General features: G+C 43.4%; 2 protein-coding genes and 1 pseudogene across 2 annotated transcripts in view; all 3 read left to right on the forward strand.

The window, feature by feature from the left end:
• SLX4 (SLX4 structure-specific endonuclease subunit) overlaps positions 1–5,123 on the forward strand; it is a 21,134-nt gene extending 16,011 nt beyond the window's left edge. The window contains 4 exon segments of the mRNA XM_015591061.2: positions 1–505; positions 2,397–2,496; positions 3,045–3,461; positions 3,895–5,123. The exon segment at positions 1–505 is cut by the window's left edge and continues 3 nt beyond it. Of these exon segments, the coding sequence (XP_015446547.1) occupies positions 1–505; positions 2,397–2,496; positions 3,045–3,461; positions 3,895–4,291 (1,419 nt within the window). The 3' untranslated portion in view covers positions 4,292–5,123.
• A 121-nt stretch (positions 5,124–5,244) lies between these two features.
• Positions 5,245–21,615, forward strand: part of NLRC3 (NLR family CARD domain containing 3) — a 40,792-nt gene continuing 24,421 nt past the window's right edge. Inside the window, exon 1 of the mRNA XM_006913885.3 lies at positions 5,245–8,567. The gene's annotated coding sequence lies outside the window, so the exon portion shown is untranslated. The remainder of the gene's footprint in view (positions 8,568–21,615) is intronic.
• Positions 11,921–12,039, forward strand: LOC112481672 (annotated as a pseudogene).

Genomic DNA, 21,615 nt, shown 5'->3' on the forward strand with positions numbered 1-21,615 from the left:
GCCGGCTGAAAGGCCACAGCGAGTGAAGTGGTAGAGGTGGAGGACAGTGAAGATGAGCAGGAGATGGCCTCCCGCCAGGCTAGCAGCAGCCTCCTGCTGGACAGCAATCCCCCCATTCCATCTGATGACAGCTGTTGGCATGTCGAACCCCTCTCACCAATTCCAATTGACCATTTGAACCTCGAGCGAACCGGACCCCTAAGCACCAGTAGCCCAGGTGGTAAGGTGGGGGAAGTCTGGCACAATAGTGACTGCCACTCCCCGGCACTCCTGGGCACGACCCCCATCCGAGGAAGCTGCACTGGCCGAGGAAGTTGCATTGGCGGTAGGAAGTCTCAAGAGAAATCCCCTAGGGCCGGCTCCCCTGGGAGCAGCAGGCTGAGCTTCTTGAATTCAGCTCTGTGGGATGATTGGGATGAAGAACAGAAGTCTCCAGAGGTGCTTCCTCTGGCCCAGACACCGAGCACTGATCGAGCTCAGAAATCAGAAGGGTTAAAGAAGCCAAGTGAGTAGTGGACAAGGTTGTTTGTCTTTTACACTAAGGGCCAGGGAAGAAATCAGTAATGACAACACTGGGTGGTGATGCTGACGGGCCTGCTGACCTGCAGCAAGCCCCTTCCTTGCCTTCCATACCCCTATCTACAGTTCAGGAAGAATGAGCTTATCAATCAAACTTCTTAGCCACTAAGTCAGGGTTTCCTAAACTTGCCTGGTCCCTACGGCTTGCTTGGGCACTTGTTAAAAATCCCTGCCTATGGACCCGACTCCAGAAAACTGAACCAGTACCTCCAAGAGGCCGAGACACACACCTTTTGTGTTCGTTAAGATTGGGCAAGTGCAGTTCCTCAAAAAGTTGAACGTAGATTTGCCGTTGTGACCCAACAGTCCCACTCTTACATATACGTCCAAAAGAATTAAAGTCAGGATTCAAATAAATCCTTGTTTACAGATGTTCACAGCAGCGCTATTCACAATAGCCAGTGGGTAGAAACAACCCAAATACCCATCATGTGGTCTATCCATGAAATGGAATATTATTCAGTCATAAAAAGGAACGAAGCACTAACACATACTACAACACAGATGAATCTTGAAAGCCTAATGTTAAGTGAAAGAAGCCAGTCACAAAAGACCATACATTCTATGATTCCATGTAGATGAAATGTCCAGAACAGTCAAACCCATATAGATAGCAGATTAATGTTGCCAGAGGCTGAGAGGGGAATGGGGAGTGACTGCTTGCTGGGTATGGAATTTTTTTTGGGGAGATGAAAATGTTTTGCATTTAGATAGAGGTGGTGGTTGCACGATACTGTGAATATACTAAGTGCCACTCAGTTATTCACTTTAAAATTTTATTATGTGAATTTCATCTCAACTTAGTAAAAACAACAGATGGGGCAAGTGTGGGGGTTCTGCTCTGGGCCTCGGTCCTTCCTTATCCCTGAGCTCATTTCAGTCAGAGGGGACAATCAAAGCACCAGTGTCAGCTCCTCAAGGTGCTGCCCCTACTCTCTAGCTGGACAGATCCAGAGAGAGCAGGGAAGGGTAGGGTAGCACTGAGCAGTGACTGGTAACGGGGAAGCAGAGCTTATAGGCAGAGCATCTCTCTGCGACTGGGTGTTTCGTTTCCTCCTAAAATCCTAGACCAGGTGGGCATCATTGTTCAGTGCTCTCAGCCTTGAGTGAGCATCAGAATCTCCTGGGGAGCTTCTTAAAACACTTGTGGCCAGGCCCCACCACAGAGCTTCTGCTTTGGAAGGTCTGGGGTGTGACCAAAAATTTGCATATCTAACTGGTTCCCAGGTGGTGCTGTGAGAACTGCAGTGGGAGGCTTTAGACCAGGGGACCTTAATCTGAATCTGAGATGGGATTCAAGGAGTGATAAACTCTGAAATAATGTAAAGAATTTTGTGCATTTTTCAGGAGACAGAGCCTGTTGTTTTCATTGGTGTTTCAAAGGGCTCCATGCTCATAAAAAAGATAAGAACCAACATCTATCTGTTCCTAATTGTCCCATTTGTCTTTAAAATACTGTTTTCTTTTTAAAAAATAACAGCTTTACCGAGACATTATTCACATAGCATAAAATTCACCCTTTAAAATGTACAGTTCGGTGATTTTTAGTATACTCACAGTATTCCACAACCATCACCACTATCTAATTCCAGAACATTTTCATCATCCCCAAAATAAGTTCTGTAGCATTAGCAGTCACTGCCATTGCCCTGTCACTCATCTGTTTCTACCCCATTCATACAGCATCAGCATTGTACAAGGCTGATGTGGCCCTCATTGGTTTTAAGTGCAGTATTTCTCTTAGTGACACTAACAGGGTCAGAATTGGCAAACTCAGGTGCCTCATACTGAAACATGTTTTTTATTCTACCCAGAAGGTGCTAATCGGAGGAAGAACTTGCCCCCAAAAGTGCCCATAACACCAATGCCACAGTATTCCATCATGGAGACGCCCGTACTGAAGAAGGAACTAGATAGGTTGGTGTTGCTCTTGAAAGCTTGCTCATTAGTGGTCCTTCCTCCTATGAGTGACCAGGCTTAGTAAGGCTGGAAGCTGAATGATCCGCCACAGGCTCCACCCTGGGCTCTGGTGGTGGGGGCCGCTGGGGGTGTGGTTCATGCCTCCTGGCTCTCTTCATGTTATTCTTCAAATTACCCAGGCCTCAAGAAGCTAAGAAATGAGACTCTTCCAGGTCACCCATCAGGTAACAGGTCTCCATGTCCCATGTGGGTGGAGATGGGACCCTGGCCTTAACAGTCTGAGTAAAGAGACCTGATTTTTAAAAATAACATCAGAACTATCTCATCCCAATGAATGCTGCTCTTCACCTGGGGCCTGGTGAAGTCATCGCCACCATCGTCACTCAGAACAGGGGGAACAGCCCGTCTAGAATATTCTTCAGAGTAAGCTCAGTTGGTATGCAGGATAGACACTAACCTTTGTGTAACTTAAAATGTCAGTTACGCAAAGCCATTAATTTGTTAATAATTGCTCTTTGCTGAAGTTCATCTGTTTCTCCATTCAGGTTTGGGGTCCGTCCTCTGCCCAAACGCCAGATGGTTCTGAAACTGAAGGAGATATTCCAGTACACTCACCAGACACTGGAATCAGACTCTGAGGACGAGAGCCAATCCTCACAGGTGCTCCTGGAGGCTCCTTGCAGCCAGACCCACACCACCAAGACCTCTAAGGCTTCAAGGGCAGCTGGGTGCACCAGCCTGGAGGCCACTTCTGACCTTCTTCCCCAAAGGTCCAAGGAATCTGCTAAGAGCAAAGGCCCCCAACATCGAAAGCAGCAGCCAGGTGGAAGCATCTCCCCGCGGAGCATGTTACCAGCTGAAGAAGTGCCCCTAAGCCCTGATGGTGACACCCAGCTCCCGGCCTCTCAGAAATCCATGACCACTTCTGTGGACAGCGGTGACAGCTCCTTTAGCTCACAAAGGTAACCAGATGGAAGGACAGGGCCAGTGGCTTCGTAGGTCCTCCGACTAGTGGGTCCAAGAGCTGGCATAAGCAAGGCCTTGATGGGCCAGTATTCAGAAACACCGGTTGCCTTCTGAGTTTAAACTATAGGAAACGTAGATGGGGTTAAAGGGCAGTGCCCTGTGGGCCTCAGCCCACAGGATGCTCCCTCGAGTGGGGCCAGCCCAGCACACCTCCTTGAGGGCCAGCAGCCAACAAGAAGTTTCTGTCTGAGGGCAAGTTCCCGCTCAGGCCAGCAGCTAGAGTGCCGGGGACACAGCACTGAGGGGTCATCCATGCCATGGGCCAGGCTCCACAGGGGACATAGAAACACACTTCTTCCTTCAGAGAGGCTCCTGGTCTTGGGGGCTGGAGGGAAGGGGTGTTGCAAAATACTCTCTGGTTCTTTTCAGTTCTTCTTCCTGTGAGTTTGGAGTGGCCTTTGAGTCTGCAGGAGAAGATGAGGGTGAGGATGGGGTCAGTGCTTCACAGGCAGCTGTCCAAGCAGTGACCACAGAGGAGGCAGTGAGGCGCTACATCCGCTCTACGCCAGCACTGTACCGCAAGGTGCTGCTCTACCAGCCCTTTGAGCTGGCAGAGCTGCAGGCCGAGCTGAAGCAGCAGGGCATCCGCATGACCACGGGGAAGCTGCTGGACTTCCTGGATGCCCACTGCATTACCTTCACCACTGCTGCAGCCCGGAAAGAGAAGCTTGAGAGGAAGAGGCAGCAGCCTGTAGGCAAGAAGAAGCGAGGCAAAACCGACCAGCCCGTCCCCCGCTCCCCACCCATGGCCATCAGCAGTCTGTGAGATCTGCAGCCCCTTCAGCTAGCCAGGTCTCCACAGGCATTTTTGGGCCCCAGGTCCATATCCGCCCTCCCTGTGAAAATGACAACGGCACTGTGTATGTAGAATGTTCACTAGTGGAATGTTCACTAACTAATCAGTGAAAGCTGCAACACCTACAATTCATGGTGTTGTGACGAGCTCCCGGGCTGGAGCTCCACTCCACCGCATTTCCTGGAGTGCTATTTGGAGCATGTCACTCACTGGACTAAGGGCCCCTGGCCTCCTCCCTCTATCAATGCCCAGTTTGTCTCCCTTTAACCCCCTTGGGCCAGTGTGTGTTTCAGAAGGGCAGTGGGCCACCAGCAGCTGGCCAGAGTGAGGCCTGATTCGGCACATCTTTTGCTCTCTGCATCCATCAGTGCAGTCATCTGTGTCCTGAGATGGATGTCCGGGTCCAGCCTGCCCTGCCTGTCCTTCTTCTCAGCACTTGTGCTGTAATCCCAGCCTCCACCAGCAAACCAGGTGTCCACAGGCCTTCCACACTGCCATGCCCCAGGTACTCTGTTGGCCCAGCCATCCTGTCAAGACACCTGTCATTGTCACCAGCAGTTTCTAAACTGGACAGTGTGGAAGGTCCCAGCATAGCTGTTAAGCCCCCAAAATAAGCATGTTCTTTGTGACCTGGTTCAGTTGGTGTGTATTAAAGCTGCCTCCAGCCTCAGGAGCGGTGTGGAGCACAGGTGAGGCCCAGGAAAGAAGAGTTTGAGTTTCTGCATCCTTGTGAATGTCTTGTCTGTTTTAAATACAGTGCAGTCAATTTTATATGATGTGCAATAAAAACAAAAAGCCTTTATGAAAACTTTCCAGGTTCTCCACTCTAGAAGAACAATGAGGGAAGCGGGCTGTGAGCTTCACCCACAGCACCCTGTTGTCCTCAGAGGATGTCTGCAGAAGACCTTTGTGCCTGTTCTTCATCTCAAGGGTAACCCAGGCCTGCTGGCCCCTCCTTTTGCTTTGGTTCTTAGATGACAGATGTCCATTCATCCATAGGTTTGTCCGCACCCCCACATTAAGAGAGCCCTTAACAAGTATGAGCTCCAGCCCTTGATGTTCAAAAGAAGCCCGAGGCCCATTAGCCCAACTTGGGCTTTATCACAGATGCAGGCTCAGGCCACCAGACCTTCTGAGTCAAAACTTGCATCTTAACAGGACGATTTGTGAAACCTGCTCTGACCTGTGTACAAGACCCTGGGACAGAGGTCAGAAACAAATTGGCACTTTTGGTCATTTAGTGGAGGAGACAGATTCTGACCTGTCCTGTGCACAGTGCGAGAGCCAGTGCTCAGGTGGTTCAAGGGACGGCTTCCTGGAGAGAGGGTTTGTGAGCTAGGCCTTGGGCATGCAGCATTCAGGGAAGTGAAATGGGGTTCTTTGAACATGTATTGTGTCCTGGTTCGTGACCGGGCGGGGAGGACCTGGCCCTCCCTGCACATGCTGCCTTGGGCAGACAATCAGAGGGATGTCACACAGCTAATGGCAGATGCTGTTTTGATCAGACTCAAGATGGAGTCTGGCCTGGTTTAGAAGGTACCACCTGTTTCTTAATGAAGGGCTTGATCTTCCCTAGTATGGACTGTTTTAGGGAAGTGAGATGAAGTTAGGAAGGTAGGAGGTGACTTGGGGACACTACCAGGCTTCATTGTCTCTTGGAGACCACGGACCCTGACATGCAGCTTTGGGTACGATCCCCTGGGAGAGGCCTGGGAGCCCTCTCTCCTGGATTCATAGAACGTTGCCAACTCCAGGATATGTTGGGGGAGGGGTTAAAATAGGTAAAAAGCCACCGACCAGGTAAAGGCTGAAAAGGTGAGAGGCCTGATGGCTCAATACTCTGGCTTGTCGGGTCTGCAGGACGTGCCCCACAGAAGCCAGCAGGGGTCAGCAGTGGGCCTGCTAGGGCTCCAGTTCGAAGCCTAAACCTGTGTTCATAACAGGAAATGGGGTTAAAAACCAGACACTGCAGTAGAGAAACTATCAGGGACAGAGAATTGGTGGTATCCAGGAAAAGAACCTTGACTCTTCCATGGAAATTAGACCTGACTCAGAAACAGGGAAATTAGGGCCAGTTGATTGGTTGAAAAAACTGGTGATGAGAGCTGCCCTCTCCCAGTGCCTGCAGAGAGGCTGGAAGAGCCAGTGGTAAACAGTGGGTATGGGGTTCCCTTCCAGAAGCTCTGCTCTGCCAGTGAAGAGGAATTAGCACTGGAAGAAAGCATGCTGAGCTTGGGGCAGTGAATGTTCACTAATCGGCGAAACCTGCGACACTAATACTTCATGGTAATGTGACAAGAGCTCCTGGGCCTGTACCACTTCCTGTGGCCTGGTGATGGCCTGGGCATGGTCACTTAAGGCAATCAAAAGAGAACCACAGCCCAGCTAGAGCAGGGCCCAGGCGAGGGGTCCCCAGGGACCTACACAACCCCCAGCAAGGCCACACCCCTACAGGCAGGAAGTCTCAAGCTGTCACTGAGTTGAAAAGGGCCAAGACTACTGCTATTTGGGCTGACCACAGCTCTGGGTGGACAGAAAGCCCTAGAGTGAGAATGACCAGGGGAGACCCTGCCCCAAACACACAAACACCACCGGGAGAGTCAGGAGAAAGCTCCCTAGCTTCTTACGGAAGAGCAGGCAGAGGGAGCCCATCACCACCCCTGTCTGGTGGTGGCCCGTCCCTTCAAGGTGGGGGAGGAAAAAAGGTGGTGGCAGGAAAGTGCTGACTCCAGACTGTTCCCTGAAATCCCCACGGAGGAGGCTGTTTCCTCTTGTGCACAGGAACCATCCATTCTGAGCTGTGGAGGGAGAAGCAGAGTGAGCTCTTGGCCTCTTTCATGTGACAGATACCCCCAGGCCCCTGCGGTTTCCAACATCCTGTGGGTGGCCCTGGTTTCAGATGCCTTTGCCTTTGCTGCACCTTGTGGCTCAGGCTGCAGCCACCAGTTTGCGTTCTGTCTGCCAAGAGCCTCAGCAGACTTCCAGAGGGTAGCCACCGTGTGCTAGGTTCTCAGAATGCACTGATGGGAGGGAGGTGGGAAGAGGGGCACAGAAAGATGTCATCGTATGGAGCACTTCTAATCTGCTGCCTCAGTCCCCTCCCCTCCCCTCCATCACCCACACACAGCTCTTGAGAAGAGGACAATACGAACACATACCTCCTCCCATCTCCCCTTATACACAAGTTGCTGCACGCATCCAAACCCACTACTCTCTTGCTCTGCAACCATCACCGGCTCCAACTTGCTTGCTGAGGAAAATTGAGGCCCCTGTCACTTGGCTCCCACCTTGTCACCTGCTTCTCTCAGTGGCTTCACACTAAGAGACTTCTTCCCTATCACTGTATTTTTCCTCTATTGTAACTTATCTCATGTTTTTCACTCTGGGCCGTGTCCTTTTGCTTCACACCTACCCTGTCAGTGCAGCCTACATGCCGAGGTCCAACTCCAGGAGCCTGAGTGAACTGCCAGCTATACCTTGCTGTTTCAAGGTGTAGCTGACCTGCCTTTGGGTGTCCTTGACTCACAGGAAGATATTGTGGGGTACAGTTGGGTCGAAGGTGGCTTTTGGGTGCTAGAGAGAAGGAAAGGGGGTTAGAAAGGGCAATGAGGTCCATGGTGTGTCACAGCGCACCGGCCTGAAAGTGGGAGGACACAGATCCAGCCCCAGCAAAGTCAGCTTCCCTCTGTGTGGCCTTGGGTAAGACACTGAATATTCCCACTGTTCACCTGCTTTCTCTACCACCCCCCAAAAAGCAAAGGTCTACTGATGGCGAGTCTATTTTCCTTTGTGGCTTTGACTGGACCACTTTTTCCTGAGCGTCAGGTCTGCAGGGTGCTGGGTCCTTGAATCAAGACCCTGGTGGCACTCCTTGCCTCTCTGACTTATGGGGCGGTGACAAAGCCAGATAGCTGGTGAGGCAGCTGTGGCTCATCGATTTGTCTGTTGGCTTTTGAAATCAGACAGGAAGGAGGGTTGAGGTGGAGCCAGTACAGGAAGAGGTGAGAAGCCCCAGCTGCCGTGATAGTCGGTGGGCTCAGGGACTATGGGAGCTGGTGGACTGCATGGGCTTTATTCTTGCCCCGGACAGATCTTGAGGGCTTGCAGCGCAGCCAACTAGCCACAGAGAGACCCAGGACAGCCCCACCACTGCCCAGATACCTCTGTCTACTGGAACAGTAGTGCTGAAATGGAGCCACCCCCGGCCTCCCAATCTTGGCATCCCTGAGGCAATGAGGCCCAGGAGGTAAGTTGAGTCCAGGCTGCCTCAGTGCAGGATGGGGAAGGACGAGGAAACCGCTGGCAGGAAGGACCATGACTTCTGAAGCTGAGCCACTGAGGAGGAGTGGCCGGGGTAGCTCCAGAAAGGTGTTTGCATGGGTGCCATGAGCTGCTGGGCAGGACTGGTTCATGGTATAGAATAAACAAACGTGCCCAAGGATGGCCAAAGGGACTAAGCCCAGATCCCTAGGTACCAGTAATGGGACAAGAGAAGCAGGAAGTAGCCAGGAAGTGCTGTAGGCAGGCAGAAGTGATGCCGAGCAGTGCAGTCCACTGGCTAAACTTGGAATCAACAGACCTGGGTACCACTCCTGTACTCCCTTCCCCCGTAACATGGAGGTGACAATACCAGACCTGTCCCAGGGTCCTGAGGGCCAAGGGAAATGGAGCAAGTAGAGTGGGGTCCAGGAACTAGTGCCTGCTCCATAAATGCTGCCTCATATCAGGTGAGCAGCCCCCAGGGGCCTCTCCCAGCCAAACCCTTGGATGGACATGAGGCTCATCATTCTGAGAACAGAACATGGAGGGCTTCTGAGAAGAGGTGCTGAGCTGAGGTCCTCCCTAATGGCTAGGCTCCTGGGGCCCTCAATGGGGGCACATGCTTGTCCTGAGCCCAGGGGCTCACTCTTGGTCACCACGGGCTACCTGGCAGCTGACTCCCAGGCAGGAGTATAGACTGAGCATCCACTCCTCTGTCCCAGGGATGCTGGGCTTCCCAGGAATGAGCTTGTCCCCATCTTCCCACTAGGTTTCCAGGGACCAGTACAATTAGGAAGGCCATGTCCTGCAGCAAAGGCACCATTTCCTCCCTCCTCTGGGAAAGGCTGTTTGGTTTCAAGTCAGGAGAGAGGAGCAGCCAAGAAGCTGTGGCCTGAGATACAGGTGGCCCAGGCGAGAAGTCAGCATTGTGCGCCCCCTATAATCACCAATGCAGAGGCCACTGTTTGAATACAGGCCAAGGAGACAGCTAAGGCTGAAGCCCCTAGGAGGGAAGCATAGGACAAGATGGGACTCACTGGCAGAGACAACGAGTAAATTGGGATCTGGGTCTTCTCAGGGATGAGGCAGAAGCTCAATTGACCAGCCTGAGGGATGGGCCTGAGCGACACTAACACCAGGGAGCACAGGTCACCCTAACCCCAAAATGAAGCTTTCAGAGACAGATGGGGATGCGGAAGCCCTGCTCCAGGGAAGTGGCAGTAGTCCCCCAATTGTCCATCTGGCCTTGCCCTGCCCACTGCAGCTCAGACCCTCTGCAGACTGAAGATCTCTAGCCCACCTGCCCTCGGTCCTCCCCTCTTCAAGCTGGGCTTGCAAGGCTTCCTGCTGCTCTCACGGGAGGCTGTCTGCACTGGGTAGGAGCTGCCTGTCACTGGTGGTGCGCATGGCCACTGGACGTCACCCCACTCAGACATCTGTGGTAGATTCCACTCTGCTGAGGTGGCATCTGGGGCTGCATGCATGGCCTGTTCCCAGGTGGCCAGGTAGCTGCCCCACTGGGGGAGACCCCCTCATCAGCCTCTGATGCTGCTCCTGGGAGGTCATGGGAGTGCGGTACTTCCTGGCCCATCTGTTGGTGTCTCTTCTTCTGTCCTTATTAAGACAAGGTATCTAAATGTGAATGCCCACTTGGGGAGAGAGGATTCTATCAGAGTAGGTCCTGAGTAGGGGTACTAGGTCAAATTTAACAGCATACCCTGTTAAATTTGAATTTCAGATAAACAGTGATACTTAAAAAAGTATTACTTGGGTTATACTTATACTAAAAAAATTATCTGTTGTTTTTCTGAAATTTAGATTTCACTGAGTGTCCTGTATCTTACTTTGATAAATCTCGCAACCCTACGCCTGAGGTCGGCAGGGCAGGAAAGATGGCTGTCTGATCAGGAGGGAAGATTGACCCCCAACACTGAGAGGCTAATGGAATTACAGAGGTGGAGTTGGAGGTTCGCCCTTCTGACCTTCCCAGGCACACAGAGGCACTGCCATTTCCTCACTCTTGCCTGCTAATGCCCCTCCTTTGTTACTTTCTCAGCCACTTTCTGGTCCAGTGTTTCTCAGCTCTGGCTGGTCATTAGAATCACCTGGGTAGCTTTAACATATTCCATGTTGGGGCCCTACCCCAGGCCAACTAAATCTCTGGGTGGTTTGGGCTGAGCAGTGGCTTTTTAAAAATATTGCTGCATAGAATGCCCTTATGACCCAGCAATTTCACTTCTTGGTACACAGACCCAAAAGAATTGAAAGCAGGGACTTGAACAGATATTTGTACACCCATGTTCCTAGTAGCATTATTCATAAGAGCCAAAAGGTAGAAACAACCCAAGTGGCCATAGACAGATGAAAGAATAAACAAAATATGGTCTAGCCATAAAATGGAATATTATTTAGCCTTAAAAAGGAATAAAATTCTGATACAGGTTACAACCTAGATGAACTTGGAAAACATTATGTTCAGTGAAAGATGTCAGATGCAAAAGGACAAATACTGTATGATTCCACTTATGTGAGGTCCCAAGAGTCATCAAATTCACACAGAAAGTAGAATAGTGGTGTCTGGGGCTGGAGGAGTAGGGAGGGGGAGTTAGTGTTTAATAGGCACAGTTTCCGTTTGGGAGGATGAAAAACTTCTAGAGGTAGATGGTGGTGATGGTTGTACCACATTGTAAATGTACTTAATGCCACTGAATTGCACACTTAAAAAAATTAAAATGGTAAATTTTATCTTATGCATATTTTACTACAATAAAAAATTAAATTAAAAAATAGTTCTCTCAAATATATAGTGATGGAAGGAGATTTACTTTTGGGTGGTGAATGTACAATGCAATATACATATGATGTATTATTGAATTATGTACTTGAAACCTATATAATTTTATTTATCAATGTCACCACAATAAATTTAACAAAAAAATTTAAAAATAAAAAATAGTTGAAGAGACAATGTTCTGCCAGAACTGAGAAGCACTGGGCTTGGCTACCATCTCACCCCAGCAGCAGCACAGTTTGTCACCTGGCAGGTGCACCTGGCCATTCAACAACAAGAGGCTGTGTCCATTCCTGAGCCATCCCTGACATCGCCTAATCCAAAAGCAGGACAGAGGTCCTAGTTGTACTAAGAGGGTGCAGTAGCATGGTTTCATTTGGGGTTACATATATTTTAGTTTTTTTTTTTAATTTTAGTTTTTAAATAGCTGCTAGCATAACTTTTAAAAAATTGAGTTATAAGACGTGGTTCGATAGTGTAGCGGTTAGCACGTCTGCTTTGTACATAGAAGGTCCTGGGTTTGTGCCCCAATGGAGCCACGGTCCATAGTCTATGGCCATGCCACCCTGAACAAGCCCAATCCTGTCTGATTTTGGAAGCTAAGCAGGGTCGGGCCTGGTTAGTATTTGGATGGGAGACCACCTAGGAAGACCAGGTGCTGTAGGCATAAAATAATAATAATAAAAATAAAAATAAATACATAAAATTGAGTTATAACATATAGATAATAAAATGAGGTCAATGGATTTTTATATATGTATACACCTGTGTGTACACCATCCAGATAATATATAGAAGTTTCCAGCACCCCAGAATTCTCTTTCATGTCTCTGTCTAGTCAGAACTGCCCCTAAGGATAACCCATAAATGGGATCACAAAGTGCGTTCTTTTTGGTGTCATATTTCTTTCACTCATCATGTCTGCGAGAGTCAGTCATATTGTTGAGCATGTCAGTAGTTTGTTCTTTTTCTTTATTATGTAAAATTCGATTGTATGAACATACCCCCAAAATTCCATTCTATTGTTTATGGACATTGGTTGTTTCTACTTTTTTTTGGACATTATGAGTAAAGTTGCTATGAACATTCTGGTTCTGTGTTTTGGTGGACTTAAATACTCATAGGTATATACCCAGGAGAGGAATTGCTGGGTCACAGAAATAATTTAGCCTTATTACTACCAAACATTTTTCTAAAGTGATTTTAATTTGCATTTCTCTGATGACTAGTGATATTCTCTTTTGTGATGTATCTTCAATTTTTGACCCATTTTAAAATTAAGCTATCTGTTTCTTACTGATTTTTTTTTTATGTGTTTGGGACATCCTCTCCCAGTCAGTAGTTTGCTTTGTCACCCTTTTAATGCTGTCTTCTAATGACAGATATTCTTAGTTTTAATGAATCCCAATACATTGATTGTTCTTTCCTTTCATGGTTAGTGCTTTTGTGTTCTGTTTAGTCTTTATGTAGCTCAAGTTCATAAAGATATTCTACTATATTTTTTCTAGAGGATTGATTGTGTTAGCATTCACATTTTTATCTATGACCCAGCTTGAATTAATTTTTGTGTTTGGTGTGAGGTAGGGGTGAACATTCGTTTTTCTCATATATCTTATTAAGCAGCACGATTTAATGCAAAGACCATTCTTTCCCCACTGAAGTGCAGTGGAGCCCTTGTAAATCATATATGCATGGGTCTGTTTCTGGACCCGCTATTCTATTGCATTGGTCTATTTGTCTGCCCGTATGCCAATACCTATAGCTCTATACTAATTCTTTAGTATTGTTTAGTGTAAATCCTCCAGCTTTGTTCTTCTTTTTCAAAACTACTTTGGCTATTCCAGGGTCTTTTGCATTTATATATATGTTTTAGAATCAGCTTGCCATATCCACCCCGCCCCCCTCAAAAACAGCCTGTTGGGATTTTGATTGGGGTGTTATTCAATCTATAGATCAATTTGGGAAAAATTGACATCTTAATATTACAAAATCTTCCAATCAGTAAACATGGTAAATCTCTCCGTTAGGTCTTCTTTCATTTCTCTTAGTATTGTTTTATAGTTTTCAGTGTAGAAGTCTTACAAATGTTTTCCTAGATTTATTCCTAGACATTAGATTTTTAAATGTTTTCTAAAAAAATTTTTTAAAGATTTTATTTGAGACAAATTGATGACATATGACAGGAAGCAAGATCTCAAATATTCTTTAAATAGTATTTAAATTTTTAAATTTCAATTTGATTGTTGCTGGTAAGTACAAATATAACTGACTTTTTTTGTGCATCAATCTTGTGTCCAGAAACCTTACTAAGTTCACATATTAGTTCTGATAGTTCGATTTATACATTGGATTTTCAATGTATATAATCATGTCAACTGTGAATACTGACAAATTTATTTTTTATTTTTTCAATCTTGATACCTTTTATTTCTTTCATTTGACCTATTGCACTAGCACCTAATATTTAAAAACAAAACAAAACAAAACAAAAAAACGCCACCAACCAGAGAGTTACCTCTGGGAAATGGAAACGAGGTGTATACTTTACTTTTGTATTATTTCAATGTTTTTAAGGAGCACATATTACTTTTGTAATTCTGTGATCAATCTAGTTAAATGAGGGAGAGAAGAAATAAATGTTTGTTAGCAAAATCTAAGCAATTGAAGTTCACAAAATAAGAAATAATTCCTTAATCCCACTGTCATATATTTCTGAATTTTCTGTAGCCAAAAATAATATCCTCTAAGAAAAAAATGGAATCCTATGAATTTTCCCCTGCATCTTATTTTTTTCTAAATAAAATACACTATAAAACATCCAGGAAGCTCAACAAACTCCAAGTAAGATTAATTCAAAGAGATCCACACCAAGACAAATTATAATCAAACTTTCAAAAGACAAAGAGAGAATCTTGAAATTAGATAAAAGCAAATCATCACATACAAATGATCCTCAATAAGATTTTCAGCAGACTTCTCATCAGAAACTTTGGAGGCCAGACAATAGCAGGCTGATATATTTAAAGTGTTCAAAGAAAAAACCTCCAACCAAGAGTCTTATATTCAGCAAAACTGTCCTTTAAAAGTAGGGGGGAAATTAAGATTCTCAGATAAAGAAAACTGAGAGTGTGATCCCCAGACCTGTCCTGCAAGAAATACTCAGGGAGTCCTGCAGAGTAAAATGAAAGGACACTAGACAGTGATAACTCAAAGCTATATGGAAAAATAAAGTTCTCAAAAAAAGTAAATACATGGAAAATTATAAACACCAGTATTATTGTAACAATGGTTTGTAACTATACTTTTTGTTTTCTACATGATTTAAGAGACCAACACATTTAAAGAAAAAATAATTATTAGTTTACAAACTAGTATTACTGTATCTTTGGTTTGTAACTCCAAATTTTGTTTTCTGCATAAGTTAAAGGACTAATAAATTTTAAAAAATTATTAGTTTATGTTTTATGCACACAATGTATAAAGATGTAATGTAATACCATGACATCAATAATCAAAAAAGGTAGGGACGGGGATGTAAAGGAGGAAAGTTTTGTATGTTATTGAAATTAAGCTAGAATAAATTCAAATTAGAGTATTATAATTTTAGGATGTTAAATGTAATCTCATACTAACCACAAAGAAAATAGCTATAGTATATACACAAAGAGAATGAAAAAAAATTTCATTACAAGCAATCAACTAAACACAGAAGAAGACAGTAATGCAAGAAATGAAGGGGGAAGCTATAAAGCATAAAGAAAACAACAGAAATAAGTCCTTCCTTATCAGTAATTACTTTAAGTGTAAATGTAGATGGATTAAACTCTCCAATCAGAGAGTTACCTCTGGGAAATGGAAACGGGTAGAATGAATAAAAACCCATGATCCAACTATATACTGTCTATGAGAAACACACAAAGACACAAATAGATTGAAACCAAAAGGATGGAAAAGATATTCCATGAAAATAGCACCCCAAAGAGAGCAGGGGTGGCTACAATGATGTCAGACAAAAGAGACTTTAAATCAAAAGAGTTTACAAGCAACAAAGAAGGACATTGTATATTAATAAAAGTTTCAAAACAGCAAAAATATATAATAATTATAAACATTATGTACCTAGTGATAGGTAATCAAAATATATGAAGCAAAAATGGACAGAATTGAAGAAATAAGACATTCTACAATAATAGTTGGAGACTTAATACCCCACTCACCATAATAGATAGAACAATCAGGCAGAAGACAAATAAGGAAATAGAAGACAACACAATAAATCTACTAGATCTAACAAATCACTCTACCCAACAACACCACTTTCTTCTCAAGTGCACATGGGACATTTTCCAGAACAGACTATGTGTTAGGTCACAAATTAAGTCAATAAATTTGAAAAGATATGTATCATACGAAGTGTCTTCTCCAACCACAATGGGATGAAGTTAGATGCTGATAACAAGGAAAACTGGGAAATTGACCAAATTGTGGAAATTAAACAACACACACTTTCATATAACTAATGTATTAAAGAAGAAATCACAACGGAAATTAGAAAATACTCAGAGATGAACGAAAATGAAAACACAACATACCAAACTTATAGGACACATCGAAAGTGTTGCTAAGAGGGAAAATGACAGCTGTAATACTTATATTAATAAAACTAAAGGATTTCCGGTCAAGATGCTGGAGTAAGTAAACACTGTGCTTGCCTCCTCTCACAACCACATCAAAATTACAACTAAACTACAGAGCAACCATCATTGAGAATCACCTGAAGTCTAGCTGAACAGAAGTCCTTTAACTAAGGATATACAGAAGAAGCCCCCTGGTGACTGGTAGCACGGGCAGAGATGTGGAACAGGCTGGTTCCACACCCACTTGTGGAGGTTAAAAATCAGTAGACATATCTCGGCTGTGGAGGTCACCCGTGAGGAGTAAAGGGTCCCACGGGTGACCACACCAGCCCCACACCAGGCTCCCCAGCACCAAGAAGAGAAGTCCCCACAACTTCTGGCTGTGAAAACCAGCAGAAATTATGACTGAGTGAGACAAAGGGCTGCTGGAGTCCCAGGCGCACGGGTACTTTTAAAGTGCCCATACATGGACTTATTGACAGAATGACTCACTCTGAGCTTCAGTGTTTGGGGAGCAGCTCAAAAGTCATCAGGGATATATGGAGAGGAACTGAATTGTCTGGCTTTAAGGCAAGGGCCGGGAGGGCAGCTTTCTCCCACATAGAAGTGCTGGCAGAAGCCATTGTTCTTTTGTTAAGCCCTCCCGTCCATCCAGGGTGCAGACATAGGCAGACGCCATATCTGAGACTCCATTGACCTAGCTAATGCTCTTCACCCTACCTTGGTGATTCCCTGATACCCTGCCCCATCCAATTTATGGGCCCACCCAAGCCACTTCTAGTAGCTTTTCCATACAAATAGCCTGTCCTGGCTCATGCTATGGACTTTCCTAAAATCTCTTAAAGGTTCACAACCCCCAAACAAGCAGCATCTGGCTTTGGTGTGCCCTGAACCTCCTTCTAAAAAGCCTCAAGCCCAGCACTAGTAGCAGCTGGCCTCTATTTTCAGCTTAGTCTCTCCCAGGCATCTCCAAGCTTAGCAAAAGTGGCAACCATCGGCACATCACTTTGTAGCACATATCAAGTGGCTCCAGGAAGGGTACATGAAGCGGCTGACCTTGGTCGGCAACAGAGGTACTCCTAAGAGGCCTCAGAACCAACACACATGGTGGCCAGCTTCGGACCACAACAGAGCATCATCCAACCATCCCTACAAATGATACAGGGCAGACTGGGCAGGCACCAGAGCCCTCCAAAGCAAATCCTATTCTGTAGGATCAGCCCCTGAACAACAGCTTCTCCACTGTAGTCATAGCCAGTCCTCAAAACCAATCAGCCTGAGGGTCCATATTTCCCATTGACATGCAAACAACAACCAAAGCTCGACCACAACAGGAGGGCACACACAACCCACACCAGGGACACACCTGGAGTACCCGGCTCAGCTGACCAAGGAGAATGCACCCCACAGGACATCTACTACATGAGTTCACTCTACTAACACTGGGAAACATAGCAGCTCTACCTAATACATAGAAACAAACACAAGGAGCCAGCCAAAATGGAGAGACAAAGAAACATGTCTCAAATGAAAGGATAGAACAAAGCTCCAGAAAAGGAACTAAACAAAATGGAGACAAGCAATCTACCAGACGCAGAGTTCAAAAACACTAGTTATAAGGATGCTCAATGATTTCAATGAGAACTTCAACAAAGAGATTGGAACATAAAAACTGAGATAGAAAACATAAAAAAGAACCATCCATAAATGAATACAGTAACAGAAATAAAGAATATATTAGAGGGAATCAACAGTAGGTTAGATGAAGCAGAGGACTGAGTCAGTGATTTGGAAGATAAGGCAGCAGAAAACACTCATTCAGAACAGCAAAAAGAACAAAGACTCCAAAAAAATGAGGACAGTTTAAGGGGCCTCTGAGACAACATCAAGTGTACTGACATTAACATCATAGGGGTACCAGAAGGAGAAGAGAGAGAGCAAGGAATTAAAAACATATTTGAAGAAATAATGACAGAAAACTTCCCTAATCTGGCAAAGGAAATAGGCATACGAGATCAGGAAGTGCAGAGAGTTCCAAGCAAAATGAATTCAAAGAAGCCCACACCAAGACATATCATAATTAAAATGCCAAAGTTTAAAGACAGAGAGAGAATCTTAAAAGCAGCAAGGGAGAAGCAGTTAGTTACCTACAAGGGAGCTTCCATAAGACTATCAACTGATTTCTCAACAGAAACTTTACAGGCCAAGACGGGATTGGCATGAAATACTCAAAGTGATAAAAAGCAAGGACCTACAAAGGGAAGCAAGGACCTACAACCAAGATTACTCTACTCAGTAAACCTATCATTTAGACTTGAGGAACAGATAAAGAGCTTCCCAGACAAGAAAAAACTAAAGTTCATCACCACCAAATTAGTATTATGAGAAATGTTAAAGATATTTCTTTAAGAAGAAGAAGAAGAAGAAAGATTTAAAATAGGAAAAATAAATTGGCAATAACAACATATTTATCAACAATTACTTTAAATGTAAATGGATTAAACGTTCCAATCAAAAGACATAAGTCAGCTGAATGGATAAGAAAACATGACCCTTACTTTTATCAGACAAAATAGACTTTAAAACAAAGGCTATAACAAGAAACAAAGAAGGAACCAATAATCCCACTTCTGTGAAATCCCATTTCTGTGAAGAAACTCGAAACATAACTTCAAAGGGACATGTACACCTATATGTTAACTGCAGCATTATTTACATTAAACAAGATTTAGAGGCAACCAGGGTGTCCATCAATGGGTGAATAGATAATGTAGAGGTGGTACATAAATACGATAAAATATTACTCAGCCATGAAAAAGAATAAAATCTTGCCATCTGCAACAACATAGATGAAACTAGAGGGTATTGTGCTGAGTGGAGTACGTCAGACAGAGAAAGACAAATGCCATATGATTTCACTTCCATATAGAATCTAAAAACCAAAATAAACAAATAAAACGGAAACAAACTCATATATACAGAGAACATTTTGATGCTTGCTAGATGGGAGGGGGATAGGGGAAGGGTGAATGAAAAAGGGGAAGGGATTAAAAAGTACCAATTAGTAGTTACAAAATAGTCATGGAGATGTAAAGTATAGCATAAGGAATATAGTCAATAATATTGTAATAACTATGAATGGTGTCAGATGGTACTAGATTTATTGGAGTTTTCACTTCATGTGTTATATTAATGTCCAATCACTATGTTGTACACCTGGAACTAATATAATAGTGATGTCAACTGTAATTGAAAAATAAAAAATTAAAAAGATAAAAATAAAAATTATTTAATAAAAAATGTGGTAAAAAATTAAAAACAAGAAATATCTCAAATTGACAACTTAAATTTACAACTTAAGGAACTAGAAAAAGAAGAACAAACTAAACTCAAAGCTGGCAGAAGGAAGAAAGTAATAAAGATTAGAGATACATGAAATAGAGAATAGAAAAACAATAGAGAAAACTCAATGATATAAAAAAAATCAACAAAATTGACAAACCTTTAGCTAGATGGACTAAGAAAAGAAAAAAGACTCAAGTTACTAAAATTAGAAATGACAGTAGAGAAATTACTACCCATTGAACAAATGAAAAGGATTTTAAGAGAGTATACCAACAAACCATATAACTTTGCTGAAACAGATAAATCCCTAAACTTCCAAAACTAAATAGAAAACCTGAATAGACCTGTTGCTAATAAGGAGTAATCAGTAATCAGAAATCCCCCAACAAGGAAAGCCATGGACCTGATAGCTTCCCTGGTGAATTATACCAAACATTTAAAGAAGAAATAAATCCAATCCTACAGAATCTTTTCCAAAAAATTGTAGCAAGATACAAAATCGAAACACGAAAATCAGTTGCATTTCTATACATGAACAATAAATAATATGAAAAGAAAATTACAAAAACAGCTTCATTCACAATAGCATAAAAATAATAGAATAAAATGATTAGGAGTTAACCAAGAAGGTAAAAACACTTATGCAATGAAAACTATAAAATGTTGCTGAAAGAAGACAAAAATAAATAGAAACATCCTACGTTCATGGACTAGAAGACTTAATATTGTTAGAATGTCAATACCACCCAAAGCTATTTACAGAATCAATGCACTCCCTACCAAAACTCTGACTTCTTTTACAGAAATAGAAAAACCCATCCTAAAATTCATATGGCATGTCAAGATACCCCAAAGAGCCAAAACAATCTTTTAAAAGAGGAACAAAACCGGAGGCCTCACACTTATTAATTTCAAAACTTACTACAAATCTATAGTAATCAAAACATTGTGATATTAGCCTAAAGACAAATAGACCAACTGAATTGAATAGACAACCTAGAAAGAAACACATAATACGGTCAAATGAGTTTTAACAAAGATGTCATGACTATTCAATAAGGAAAGAACAGTCTTTTCAACAAATGGTGCCATGAAAACTAGATATCCACATGCAAAAGAATGAAGTTGGACTCTTATTTAATACTGTATACAAAAATTAATCCAAAGTGGATCAAGGACCTAGATGTAATATATAAGACAATAAAACTTCTAGAAGAAAATATAGGACGAAGCCTCATGACATTGAATTTGGTCATGATATCTTGAATATGACACCAAAGGCACAAGTAACAAAAGAAAAAATAGATAAATTGAACTTCATAAAAATTAAATGATTTTGTGCATCAAAAGACATTATCCACAGAATAAAAAGGCAACCCACAGGATGGGAGAAAATATTTGCAAATCGTATATCTGATAAGGAATTAATATCCAGAAAATATAGAGAACTCCTAAAATTTGACAATGATAAAAAAAACCTGATTCAAAACTAGGCAAGATTTGAACAGATATTTCTCAAAGAAGATGTATAAATGGCCAATAAGCATATGAAAAGATGCTCAATATCACTAATCATTAGGTAAATGCAAATCAAGACTACGATGAAATACAACCTCATATCCATTAGGATGGTTACTACCAAAAAACCAGAAAACAACTAATGGTGAGAATGTGAAGAAATTGGAATCCTTATACACTCTCGATGTGAGGGTAAAACGGTAAAGCTGCTGTGGAAAACAGTGCGGCAGTTCCTAAAAAAATTAAAAATAGAATTACCATATGACCCTGAGATTCTATCTGGGTATATACCCCCAAAAATTGAATGCAGGGTCTCAAAGAGATATTTGTATACCCATGTTAATCGCATTATTCACAAAAGCTAAGACATGAAAGTGACCCAAGTATCCATTGACAGATGAATGGAAAACAAAATGTGGTATATACATTAGTCAGCCATAAAAGTTAATAACGATACATGTTATAACATGGATGAACCTGAAAACATTATGCTTAGTCAAGGAGGCCAGACACAAAAGGACAAATACTGTATGATTCCACCTATATGAGGTAGTTAGAATAGTCAAAATTGTAAAGACATCAAGTATAATGGTTGTTGCCAGAGTCTGGAGAGAGAGGATAAAGGGGAGTTATCATTTAATATGTACAGAGTTTTAAAAGATGAAAAGAGTTATGAGGATGATGGTAGTGATAGTTGCACAATAATGTAAATGTATTTAATACCACTAAACTGTATAAAGATG

The sequence above is a fragment of the Pteropus alecto genome, unplaced genomic scaffold, assembly GCF_000325575.1.
Source record: "Pteropus alecto unplaced genomic scaffold, ASM32557v1 scaffold44, whole genome shotgun sequence".
NCBI lineage: Eukaryota > Metazoa > Chordata > Mammalia > Chiroptera > Pteropodidae > Pteropus > Pteropus alecto.